At 41.6% G+C, this 13,389-nt stretch overlaps 1 protein-coding gene across 1 annotated transcript in view; it reads left to right on the forward strand.

Annotated features, from left to right (window-relative positions):
* Positions 1-13,389, forward strand: part of LOC129326872 (protein shisa-6-like) — a 367,308-nt gene that overhangs the window by 341,035 nt on the left and 12,884 nt on the right. The window contains exon 4 of the mRNA XM_054975176.1: positions 646-708. Coding sequence (XP_054831151.1) covers positions 646-708 — 63 coding nt within the window. The remainder of the gene's footprint in view (positions 1-645; positions 709-13,389) is intronic.

The raw sequence follows: 13,389 nt of genomic DNA on the forward strand, positions 1-13,389 counted from the left end.
GTTCTGTGTCAGTGTATGTAACTGTAGATACATACTATGTATTATGTACATACTGAAAAGCTACTTTAAATTGTTGCCTGCGGTGGCTGTCACCACTTGGTGAGCCATTTTCATGCTGATCAAGTAATCGTGCCATACTTCCATCAATAATGGAAATAAAATTAACTGGTAATGGGATCCACATGGTGGAGCTACTGCCCACCAGTAGTTTGCCTTGTAGATCCATTTAAAGGAGCTTCCATGTAACATGCTCAGAGGTACCTTTTCCATACAAATAACCATTTGCCATAATTGAATTACCGTATGAACATTTGCAGTATGAATTATAGAAGCCCACAACCTCCCTAGTTCCTAGGCTGATTGCTGAAATCTTATGCTTTAGATGTGCTTCTTAGGTTGCTGAATATCTTATTTGTGGCTGCGGCAGCATGGGTGCTGTCATTCATTAACAAGTTTTCTCTGGCATCTGAATTTTTAAGAGAGTAACATGAAAGGCATTTTTTCTTTGTTAAGCGTTTTCTTCCCCTTAATCACGCAGAGATTTCCCATGAATAATGTGAATTATAATTATTACCCTCAGGTCTGCAGAGCCTTTCTGAGCAATTCCTAAAAGGGCATTTTCTTCTTTTTTTCTGTGAATTTCAGATGACCAAGAGCCAAATTATAATCACCTGATATTAAGCAGCGCAAACCAGACACCTTCTAATGGTAAGACAATAAGCAAGTGAAGGGAAAAGTTACAGAAGCTGTAACTTCCCTCTTTCTGCCAGTAATTCTTCTGTTGGCATAAAAAACAGACAAATATCAATAGAATATTTCATGATGTGATGCAGGTGACATATGTGTTCTATTGATATGATTGCATGTAGGGTCATATTCGTAATTATGGTCAATTATAAATATGACCCAGTTTCTCATTCACAGAAAACAGAGAATTTTTCTGTGTATCTTTATTTATAGAAAACATGTCTGCATCCCTGACTTCCTCTGCAGGTACTATTTCCAGGGCCACACTACACGTGATACCAGTGATTCCTGAATGGGATTTAATTTAGCACCTCTAAGTAGCTGGGGGTGGGGGGAGGAATACTGACAAGGGGGGCAGGGCCTCAATACTGACCTCTTCCAGCTGGTTTTATCTCCAGTAGGGAAAAAATGACAGGCAGAATATAAGAAGCCCAAAAAAATTTCGTGAAGCCTAACGTCAACAATAAAGAATCAACACTTATACAATTCAATCACATGTAATTATTGTATAATAAACTGTAATATATCAAACGTTGTGTACTATATATACATACAACCATGCATCATCACCTCAGCTGCATCAATAAATAATTCAATACATTAATTTGTTGGGGGAGGAGACCAGGTGAGGGGGAGCAAAGCGACAAAAACACAACAGAGAACAGTGCTGGAGTTGAAAGAGACCACAACTTTATTAATATTACAGCTCACAGGGCGTTGGCGTGGCATAGGGCACAGATCCAAGCATCAGCTGACCCGCCTGCCCCACACCCTCTTAGACAGCTGCTGAGGTAGGGAACCATGGGATGCCAGCCAGTGGGATGTGACGTGGGTGTATACCCCTGTGTGGGTCCCCTGCCACCTGGGAGGGAGGTGGATCTGACAGCCCCCGCTGGGCATGCACTTGCCATGCCTCACTCCCCAGACCCCTTAAGGGGATCCCCATAATAGAGAAACTGAGCTTGCGGGCCCCGTTTTCTCCTTAAACCGATTGGTGCCCAATGCCCAATCCATCTGCTCACTCCACAGCTGTGACAAAAGGGAGGACCAGTCCAAGAGCCAAGTGCTGAGGGGCGGGGGCCAGCTCCCCCCGACCAGGGCTTGCAGTGGATGTGTGCGGACTGAGTCTCCCAGGCCCTCCACGCTTCCCCCCCTGGCTGCAACATGATGGCCACAATGCCCTCCCCACCCTCCTTCCTTGCACGGCCTGCAACCTGGGCCCAAAGGTGAGTCTGGGGGCTGGTGTTTCTCATTACAGTGCCTCCCCTTTCTAAGTCATCCCTCGTCACAAGTTACAATGAATGCACATACAGTCTGAGTAGAATATATGCTTGATTTTTCATTATTCTTGTGTTATATGCAACACATGTACAACTGAACATGTGATTGAAACCCCATATATATCCAGGTGGTTCTAATCTCTGCTATTCCTCAGATGACTACGATGGAGGCCTTTAGCCTGTCACTTCCTGCCTTTAGCATCAACCTACTGCAGCTTGTTTTCTCTCAGGCATTTTACACTCTCTGCTTCTAAAGACAGGAAGATGCTCTTGCCTGTTTCTCATAAAGTAAAAAAGAAAAGAAAATTACCTACAAATCAAAGCACACTCTTCCCTCAGACTTTCTATGGCTTCCTGTCAACTTCGTTGTTTAGTTCAGAGGTTTATTTCACACCTTTTACAAAAGTTTTAGGTCTTTGTTGACTTTGAGTCTGGTTCTCCTTACTAGCTTCCTCTGTCCTTCTGCCATATTTCTTTGGTAGCCTAAGACCTATTCTTGTCTCAGCATTGTACCTGCAACACTCCTAATATGCAATTGGCAATGTCAGCGTTTCCATTTTGGGGAAATAGTACCATGCGAATGCGTCTCTTTTTTTTTCCTATGCACTCTCTCTGGATGTTTCTTTTTCTAGGCTGGCATTTATTAACTAGCTTTGTAGTGGCATTGTCGCTGACGAAGAACTGTGAGATAATTGTACATGAAAACAGTATTGTATTTTGAGTCTCTGTAGCACCATGGCTTGAGAGAACAAAACAGCCTTGAAAAGGTTATCTTGGCACTTTGCTAAATTATCTCTTTTATTGCTGAGCATTGGCAACAGTCACCCCGTAGCTAAATCAACAGGTAATTTTCACTAACACAGTAACCCCGTTTTGTGTCCTTTCCATCAAAACCTACAAAAGAGGTAATGCTAGCTACAAAATTGGTTGGTTGCATTTGGCAGCAAGGCCAAATATTTGCCTTATATCTGAAGTAAATTGGACAAGTGGGAGGCTAAGATTTTAGGACCCTTTAAAAAATAACAATTCACCTCAAAGACACAACTTCGCTTTTTACGGCTATGGTACAGTAAAAAACAGAAAGTAGTAGTATGTGAAGGGTGGATGAGATAGGGCCCAAGCTATTTTTGAAGCCAGAATGAAGCTTCTATTCTAACTTCAGTGATATGCTGCTTTGAGCAGGGACACTTGAGAAGTGTGTGGATTGGACCAATTATAGACTCTCTTAGTTTTGGGTCAGGCTAAAACCCAGTTTTCATGTTCTTGCATTGTCAAATATTAATACTTTTTACACCAAATATTTTTACACCAAATACTGTCAAATAGTAAATATCATTGGCCATCGTCACACGGCCATAAATTTAGCACCAAACTAGCGCCATCACCTGCTGAATTCTCACCTTATTCCAGCTCTCTTGCGATTTCACCATTCTCCCCAATTCACACTTTGTGACTATTTATGTCGTCTTTATCGACTTCCATGTGAATTCCCTGGATCGACTATGAACGCTTTGCAACACCAAAACGCTCACTCTCCCTGATCATCTGTCTCACCTAACACTGATTCTCCTGCCCTACACTCCCACAAGCCCCAGTGCAAACCGCAATTAAGCCTCAAAGTAATTTTTTTTAAAAAAATGTCAGCCTTATAGCGCTATAGCACTATAGCGCTATTCTGCCATGGGTGGGAAACCTCTGCTACCTATCACGGTTGGTTTTTGGGTTGGCCCAGCACAACATTATAATAGAAGAGTGATATAACGCAAATATGCGGAAAATTTTTTTTTAAAGGGGGTGGGATTTTTAGGGCCCCGTTTCTGGAGGCACTTTGACTGACTGTCAAATTGCACTTTTCCCTTATGTGACTGACTGGAAGCACAAGCAGTCGTCAAAAGATGGGAGAATCCGTTCTAATAACGATAACAGAAAAAACGATTTCTAGTGCAAAACTGACGAAATAAGGGCCCGTGTGACGACGGCCATTGTATGTCAACTATCAAACACTCAAATATCAATGAACCAAAAACCGCTCTCATTGTCACCAAATCATCCAAAGTGGCTCACTTTCAGTACCACTAGGTGAGAATGCACTTGCAGAGACTATCTGGATAATTGAAGAATATATGTTGAATGCTCAACATCAGAACTATTAGAGGAGAATTTGGAGGAGCAAATGTCATTTGGCACTGCATACAAAACTGACTATTCACCAGTCAGATTACACCTTACATATCTCAGGCTTTGTCCCTTTCTAGAATACTCCTTGCTGTATAGACATGGCAAAATCACAACTGTTTGGCAAAGGCATTAAGTCTCTAAACACCTCTTATCTAAACCCTTTTAGAAATCTCATCAAACACTGTTTCTTCTCAATAAAAAACATTTTAGTAAATCTGAACTGCTGTTACCTGTGGGCTGATACGACAATTGTATTCATGGAAGCTTTTTAAAATGTCTTCTATTGACAGATTTATGTGTGTGTTTCTGTCTGTTCATGACAAAACCCAACAAGCATCAATGTGAGAGACTTGTGATTGTATCTCTGACTGTCTTGAAGGGAGTGTGTGTATATTTTCATATCCAGAAATTTCTGTGGAATTTCTAGTGCTCAGCAGAAATGGATAACTGGACCTGGACATATGTATGTTCCACTATGGATCACATGCGTCCCTGGCTCTCGTTTGTGCTGTCTTCCGAGCACGAACAACAGGATTTTTTTATTTACCCTGGAAGAAATGTGAAGGCAGAAAGCTGGCTGCAGGGATTCACATTTGGAAGAGAGGGAGATGAAGTGGAGCAACTGAAGGCTGACCTCACCTCATCTCAGGATCAGGACAGGAGGCGAAAAACTCTTGAAGGAAGTTCATGAGGGACATTCTGAAGACTGACTCAAACAGAAAGGAGTCTGAGAAATATCTGACAAAGGACTACTAGACTGTGTCTTCCCCAACCTCCAGTAGTTTCCCAAAAGCATTCAACCTAAAGAAGGGCAAAGAGAGATGAAGTATACTAAGTGTGGGGGAAGCAGCCTGAACACGCATTTTCTGCATTCAAAAGCCCTGTTCACATGTCTCAGTTTATGTATGTACATCCTCCATGTACACGTGCACACCTGTTTGCAAGAAAGAATTAACATGTATTCACTTTACAAATGAAACCAGGGACCAGTACCTGGATAAAAGTGTAGTTTCCATTGCATGTTCAACTGTACATGCATTGAATGAAACATGAGAATTACTTAATACACATATAAAGAAATACAAGTGTACACAGGGCTGACAGGGTGTTCAAATCAGTGCATATGAACAACAAGAGAAGGGGGCAAGCTCCAAGAGCCTGTCCTCTTTATGTTTCTTTCCTACTCACTCCTCCTTTTTCTTTTATTTCTTCCTTTCTCTTTTCTTCCCTCTACTCATTTATCCATTTCAGGTCCCTAAATTTCGCTTGGTAGCAGAATAGGGCTGAAACAAACATTTGCAAAATTTTCAAAATCCACCAAAATGTCACAGTTGGAATTGAGACATGTTCTCAGATTTGATTTGGGATCCAAATATACCAGGGAAATTCAAAATCACCTTTTTTGATAAGCGAAATGAATGAATGGAGAAATTAATATGGAGAATATTTAGCACTAAAAGGCATTTGGGAGTCGGGACCATTCTGAGGAGACCCATTGAAGTACATTCTGTCAGCTCTGCATCAGACTGCTCTGTATCTGTTTGCTTTCAAGCAGACATAGAGATAAACACTGAAAACACGGACTCCAACTGGTCTGTATTTTTCCCATCTGCACACTCCGCACTAGCTTTCAATCATTAGCAAGCATTTTATAATGGGGCGAGGAACAGTACTAAATCTTACTCCTCTTATTACATTTCATAGAAAATAAGCAATATGGGTGGCCTGCCCCATGATCAAGAATTACAGTGCTTTTCTTCTTCAGCACCCATCAGTTAAGGGGTCTTCAAGACATACTCACAAAGGATATCCTTTGTATAGCTTGTAATACCATACCCATTTGATTTAGGCTCTTTACAGGCCATAGAAGTTCATGATGATATAATTATACTGTTTGCTGTATGTAAGCAAGCGAGGAACAATTTCACAAACATGTTTGGACTGCCCTATATTGAGATGTCAGTCACGTACCTACAGTTTAAGGAGGGTGGGGCAACTGAGTCATAAAGTGTGGGCTCACTCACTGATTGGCTGGTAAGCTTTTTTAGCACAAAAGTACAAATTAGTATGCAGAGAGAGCAATGTTATCTACTGCTCCAGTGAAAGCTTTCTGCAAACATCCACATGAGCCAGACCTGAACTGAAAAACCAGAGAGAAATAGGCTGTTTCGGAGCATTTTGTGAATATCAATCCCCCTTATTCACCCAGTCCACAAAACAGTATCTGAATTGTCAGAGAATGTATTGAATGGGTTTTCTGACGGTATGAAGGAAGTTCACGGTGCAATCCTATAGCACTTCAGAAAAAGCATTCCCCACCCACCCCCACCCTGTTCATAATTCTCTAATACCAACTCCAAGTGCTATGGTGGTTAAAGAAGCAAAAAAGTTTAATGCTATTTGGAAACAAAAGATAAAACAATACAGAAAAGCCTATTGCCCTGCCTGGAAATCAGTGGTAAAATCCACACCATCATTACTGTTGGTGCAGTTGTGGCCTCCGTGCCCAAATTATGCCTGAAAAGACACAAAGATGAATAACGCGAGGGAACAGTGCAGTATCCAAGGATTACTCTCTACCACTGAAGACTATTCCCCCTGACCTAATACATGTGTGTTTGTATATGAAACAGGAACGAAACAGGTAGCATTTATTTTGGACAACAGGCTACAACTTTCTTTTTAGTGGATATAAGTGCCATTGACTCCAACTCTGAACTCCACTCCTCCAATGTGCCGATGCTAAAGGTAGGCTTATCCAACCACCTCTTCCTACATCAGTGTGACTTCAACATGGCCTAGTCATTAGTATTATTCCTCATTACACTGGGTTGAGCTGCCCAGAGGGAGGCTACTGAAGCAAGGGGCCTTCTACCCAAACTCCTGGGTGGACCATTCCCCCTATTCCACTCCTGCCACATTGCTCACCAAGATTCTTGGTACTTTGTTTCCAGTATTCATTCCCAGAATAATTCTCACTTGTGGTCCATGCATATAAGAATTCTTGCTTGTGGGCTCCAGCTTTGTACTGATTCTTATCTCCAAACAGGAACTGGGTAAACCTATGAGAGGGAGGGTGCCATATTCAAACCCCAACAGAGGTGGACTTCCAGATTTAAATAGTCCAGGAATGTTTGCCTCCCATTGGCTGCCCTAAATAAGGCACTGGAAATGCTTCTAGAATAGTCTCGGATGTTTTCCACATCATCTCTACACACACCTGCTCCACAAGCTAGGAGAGTGGGATGGTACTTCATGTGCATGTGCCCCTGCAAAGAGAAGCACAGTTCAGTCTTGGAAGCCAGTTTCATTATTTTAAAGAAACACGTTAAGAACTTCTGCAGGAGTTCTTGTGTTATGCTCCGAGGCAGTTACAGGAGGACAATTTTGTCTAGTAAGCAATCAAAAGCCAGGTTTCAAGAAGCTCAATAGACCTCAGCCTTGAGTGTAGCTGATTCCCTGGGAGAAGAGAAGTCTGACTGCTGAGATTTGATTGCACTCAATTGTGTGTGAATTTCTGACACACAGATGATTAATTAGCAAGGGGATTGCATTCCACCTGACCCATCCAACTACTGCTACCGTAATAATAATTAGGTCATCCTGGCTCAGCCCTGTGGGCCAAGGGGCAAGTGTTTATGCACGTACAAGCAGTCACACATTGGACTTATCAGAAAGCAGCAGCACTTTGTGAAAGACGTGTCAGGTCAAAGGTGCACAGGTTTCTAGAGGTGCTAGATGCAGAGAGGCACCTTGTGTACTTGTGAGTGAAGCTGAAAATTAAGATTTCATCAAGACAAATAGTACAGAGCGGCTGAGAGTCCAAGTGCTTTTTAAAAGTATTTAACAAAGACAAATATCCAAGAGAGCTGTTTACATTTGATATGAAGAGCAGAGTATGAGTCACAAAAAGTATATGCATTGTTACCGGTTTAATAAAAAGAAATACCATGATAATTATCAAGATCTGAGATCATAGACGTATGTTTGTCAGTCAGCTCCTTTCTAGAAGATGACATGTGAAGAGTTAAAGGCTCTCCAACTTTGTTGAGCCTATATGAAAGATTAGCGAATTTTTTAGATCAATCATGAAATCACACGAGTATAGAAAAAGAGACATGAAATATATTCTTTGTGCATGTTTTAAAGTAACTGGTCCCTGCCTGGGCCCCTCTGGCTCCTTGGGCCTTTCTGGCTGCACACCGGAAAATGAGAACTTTTGGCCTTCAGGAAGGATAGATAAATGGACATTCCTTAGACCCACCTGCAGAAACAGAGATAAGGAAAAGTGAGGGTAGCGTGACCATATATGGGGAAGCTGATAAGAAGAAGGTATGAACAGGGATAAAATTGCAGATGTTCTGTTGCGAGACTAAGTTTGAAAAACGGACAATAGCCAATCCAAAGATGTGAAAGAAGTCAGATGCTTTGCCTTAAGTGTGACTTTCGTTTCTCCAATGTGATGTAATGTACCTTTAAAATAGCATGTACTCCTTTGTTCTGGTGACACACTCAGAGCTCACCTAGTAGTAGGGTGTCCTATATTTGCAAATATATCTGGCTTTTCTTTACAACATCCTTCATTAGACTTCATTCTCTGTGTGTATTCATTTCTCTTAATTGGCTAAGATAACCGGACACACACAATTTGGGTACAACGTATAGACACTTTTAGAATTTTGAGAAAGAATAGTGGGTGCCCAAACTACACAAGACATTTGCCCATGAAGCAGACAGGGGTTTCCCCAACTCACATTGCCTGTAGCCAGACAGCAGCTGCGAGGAACTTGTTTGTTTGTTTGTTTGTTTGTTTGTTTGTTTGTTTGTTTGTTTGTTTGTTTGTTTGTTTGTTTGTTTGTTTGTTTGTTTGTTTGTTTGTTTGTTTGTTTGTTTGTTTGTTTTAGCCGCCCTGAGCCCCACAGATGGGCTCAGGGCAGCTAACAACATTAAAAAATACATTAAAATCACAAAAACATAAAATCAATAATAATTTTTAAAAAATCATTAAAATAGTCCAGGAGCAGGCTATTTAAACAAATATTGGGAGTCCGTATACGGGCATAGCCGATGACCGAGGGCAGCCTCAGAAGAAGTGGTGGTCTTAGATGGAAGATTTACCCAAGCACTGCAGGGACTAATTTGGATTGATACCTTGATGGGGGGGAGGGATGACTTCACCCTGTCCTCGTACCATTTCCCCAGCCCAAAATAGCCCCAGAGGGTGACTTTTGCACCATGGAGGGGGCTGCATGTGCATTATTCAGTGACTATGCAGCCCTGTAATGGGCAAAAAGTGCTCCTGACTGAGGCCATTTCAGGTTGAGAAAATGGTGTGGAGAAAGAGACTGAAGCTCCTTCCCCTCATACTGTGATCCTGATCCAAATCAGGTGATGTGGCGTTTGGGGAACTATGTTCACTGCTGCTGCTGGCTGGCTCATATTCATACTGCTGGCTGATCCAATTCATGGACAAACAATCATGTAGTTTTGGCCTCTGTCACTCTGTCAGTTCTAAGGATGGCAGTCCATGGCAGATAAACCCCCAGACCCCTCACAGCAAGCACTGAAAAGGTCTTTATTCAGAGATCCATTAAGTTCATGGGTACATCCATAGATGGGAAAGGTTGGCAGGAATGAGTATACAAGCAAAGGCACTATTGATCTAGGGAGTACAATTCCCCCTCCCTTGGAGCAGTTTGCATTTAGGTGCGAAGATGCATGAGAACACAATAGCTTAGTCTGGATAGCAACAACAGAAGATTACAAAAGAATCAAAGACTTTCTCTCTCCCCTGGGAAATGGCTACATTTCTGGAACCAGCTGCAAGGCCAGCACCGCATATTTTCAGAGATAACAGGCTGGTTAACTTCTCTGTGAAATCAGCATTAGTATTTTCATTTTCAGGCAGGCCAAGAATCGCATGATTATGTGGCTACATTACAAAGCTCATGGCATGAGATCAATACATTAGAATAGAGAGATCCTTACAGTAGATCAAAGAATACATGAATGGCATGGGTGTGCGCACACATGACACACTCCCTGGTTAGTTATTTTTGAGTGTGTTTTTGTAACCCATCTTTGTCTGTTTCTGCTCTCTTTTCTCAGTTGGTTCCCCACACAGACACTTCCTTTACCTGTTTCTCTCTTTCCAATTTCTCTATTTCAGAATCATTTTAGGTGCCCTACTTTATATACACAGTTGTTTTTCCAAAAGTATTTTGTTTTTATTAATTTACTTTTTTTGCTGAGACTCGAGATGGATAACAGAATTTAAAAAAAATGAAATCATGCAACATAAAAATGTTCAGTGAACAATGCCAATTGGACTAGGATTACAGAATTAGTAGACAATGCAAACCACAACTGTTTAGGCAAGGTGTAGTGGAATTACAACAGTAGAAGACGATGCAGTAAAGGCAAGATGACGCCTAGAATAATCACTGCAGTGGATTCAGTGCAGTAGATTTCATTCCTGTTCCATTATAATGGTGCACTCCTCCCTTTATGAAAATGCCCTACTGAACACTTCTGTTTTGCACATGCTGTGAAGTGTTAGAAGTGTGGGAGCCTTCCTGACCTCTTCAGGCAGCCTGTTCCATAGCCACCATAGAGAATGCACATGGGCAGGCAGTTGCCAATCTTACCCATTTGCACAATGGCACTTTCAGAAGGCATGGCTCAGATGAGCAATGCTGTTGCAGCACAGCATAGCAGAAGCGGCAGTCCTTATTTTTAAAATGAAGAGCCGTTTGAGTCTCTGGAAGTCATGGCCCTGATCAGAGAACTCTCTCTGTAATCCCATTTAGCTAGGTGTGATGATAACCCATTGGTGACGGGAAAGTACTCTACAGATGCTCAAAGGCAGTATCTTTTATTTAATCACAAGGTATTTCAAGGGTTTCAGCGCTGATACTGAGAGGAGGTCCTGGAGCTTAGTTTTGCTGTACCTTCAAAAGCTTTAAAATGCCCTTACATGGTCAGCTCCTCCCTGTCCATCTAGCACTAGAGCTCAGATCATAATGCTATTTGCTACACCTTTCTGTTCTATATCAGATCTGTGCTTGTAGGATGCTGTTGTATGGATTGTGGACACTGATCCAGTACGTGTGTGCATAGATATGTAAGTAGGTCCTTGGGCAGAGACTAGACCTGTGGTCTCCGCCAAATGTCAGATGCTCAGGACTATATCATATAAAGTGTGTCCATGGCCAAAAATGTTTGTGCCTTAAATTCACTTAAAAATTATTGGCTACATCAAGTATTTTTCTATAACATAGTATTGGATAGGAAGGAAGTTTGATATTTTTGGATTATTATTTTTAATCAGCGTTTTAATTTTAGTTGTGTATTAATGTCAGGTTTTGTTTTCTATCCTTGCCCTGTTCCTGAATAAGAACATGATAGAGAACACTTAAAAATAAAGCACTGCTGAAAAGCACACTGTCCATTCAATGCAAACACCCACTTGCCTCAGTGGAAGGAGTGATGCTTTCTTTTATTTTCACCATGGATTATTGTTGCTATAGAACACTAATCACCCAATCTGGATATATTCGCTCTCAGTATTCTTTCCAGTGTTGGGATTTTTTTCACCTCTTTTCTGTGGGTATTAGCAAAAAATCTATACATTCTGATCAGCGCTTTCAACTGGATTCTATAGGATGCACATTTTCCAAAGCATTTAATTAAGCATCAGCTTCTACCAGGGATGCTGTATATTTTCCCCAGCATCCTGTGCTCTTAGAGAAGAAAAGCAGGCAGGACAGATAAAGCAGTAAACATTAAATTAACATATAAAATAAATTAAAATCATATTAAAAACCAATATAAAACACTGTATGCCCCACTAGCAGGATGTCCAGGCTGCTCAAAAAACTCTCCTATAAGTGGCATAGGAAGATAGTTGCTTTTATATCACACTAGAAGTATTTCATTTAGGACCCAACAATATATGATAATGACTCCCCATTCTATGCCCTGACCTGCATATCTCAGGTGAGCTTGATCTCGTCAGATCTCAGAAACTAAGCAGGGTCAGCCTTAGTTAGTAATTGGATGGGAGACCTCCAATGATGACCAGGGTTGCAGAGGCAGGCAAAACCTCACCAATGTTCACCGTAAGTCAGCTGTGACTGGAGGGCACTCTCCACCACCACCCCATTCTACAGCATCTTTTCCAGGATTTTGTGTCCATTTAGTCTAAAATGCTCTTTGCTTTAGAGCTCTATTCAAAATTATTAGGATCAAAGGAAACTTAAAATATATCTAACCCTTCTATAAGCAGCTATGAAAGGAAATGACCCAATTACAACGTTTCTAATCCAAAATGAGTAAATAAATTTTTTTGCCCCTGAAATATTTATGCAATACTTCAGCAAAGTCAGAAAAAAGTCAATTAAGATTGCAGAAAGAAAGGCCTCTACAAATTCACAGAGTGGCTCGGAGAACCTCTTTTAAATACCAGAACTGTGCTCCAGCTGGGCAGAAGATAAGATGAAATTTTAATATTAGAGATTTCTGTAGAATCATTCTGCACAATAATATGCATATCAAATTGGGAATCTGTGCTTTAGGTGATATATTCAAATATCACTTTGCATCACACTGAACATGAAGCTTTTGACATCCAGCAGCCCTTTCATCCCCATAGGCCTTATCTTGGCAACTCTTGACAGGGCCTCCTTTACACAGCAATAGCTTCAGCTGCTCTGCTCATTGCATCCTTTTGTAGTTCAAAGTGAATCCTGGTTTCAAGGCTCACTGCATGGCTGCTGTTCTGCTGCACTCTCTGTTGTTCTGCTTCAGATTTCTTGCCAGCTCTGCTGCTGCTGGATCCCCTTCCCTATTCATTGGACCTTCCAAGAGCAGAAGGGGTCTTTGAATGCTGTGCTTGCTGAGCCACATAACTCAAAAAGACAGTCTTTTTTCCATCCGTTTCCCCAGCAATTTGTGCTGTATTTTATAAGCACGGCCTTAGACACCTAACCGGAGAGGTCCAAACTACCTCTCATGCTGAAGATGCATGAATGGACTTAACGCTAATGAACTTAACTCTAGTTTGGCTGCAGAAAGCAGCCGCGCAAGGCGGGGGGGGGCAATATGGATGGGGCTGTGGTGCTGGAGAACGAGGGGTTAACTCTCACTCCCTTCCATTTTCCCGATTGAAAATGCCTCCCCTCCG

This window comes from Eublepharis macularius, chromosome 4 (assembly GCF_028583425.1).
Source record: "Eublepharis macularius isolate TG4126 chromosome 4, MPM_Emac_v1.0, whole genome shotgun sequence".
NCBI classification, from domain to species: domain Eukaryota; kingdom Metazoa; phylum Chordata; class Lepidosauria; order Squamata; family Eublepharidae; genus Eublepharis; species Eublepharis macularius.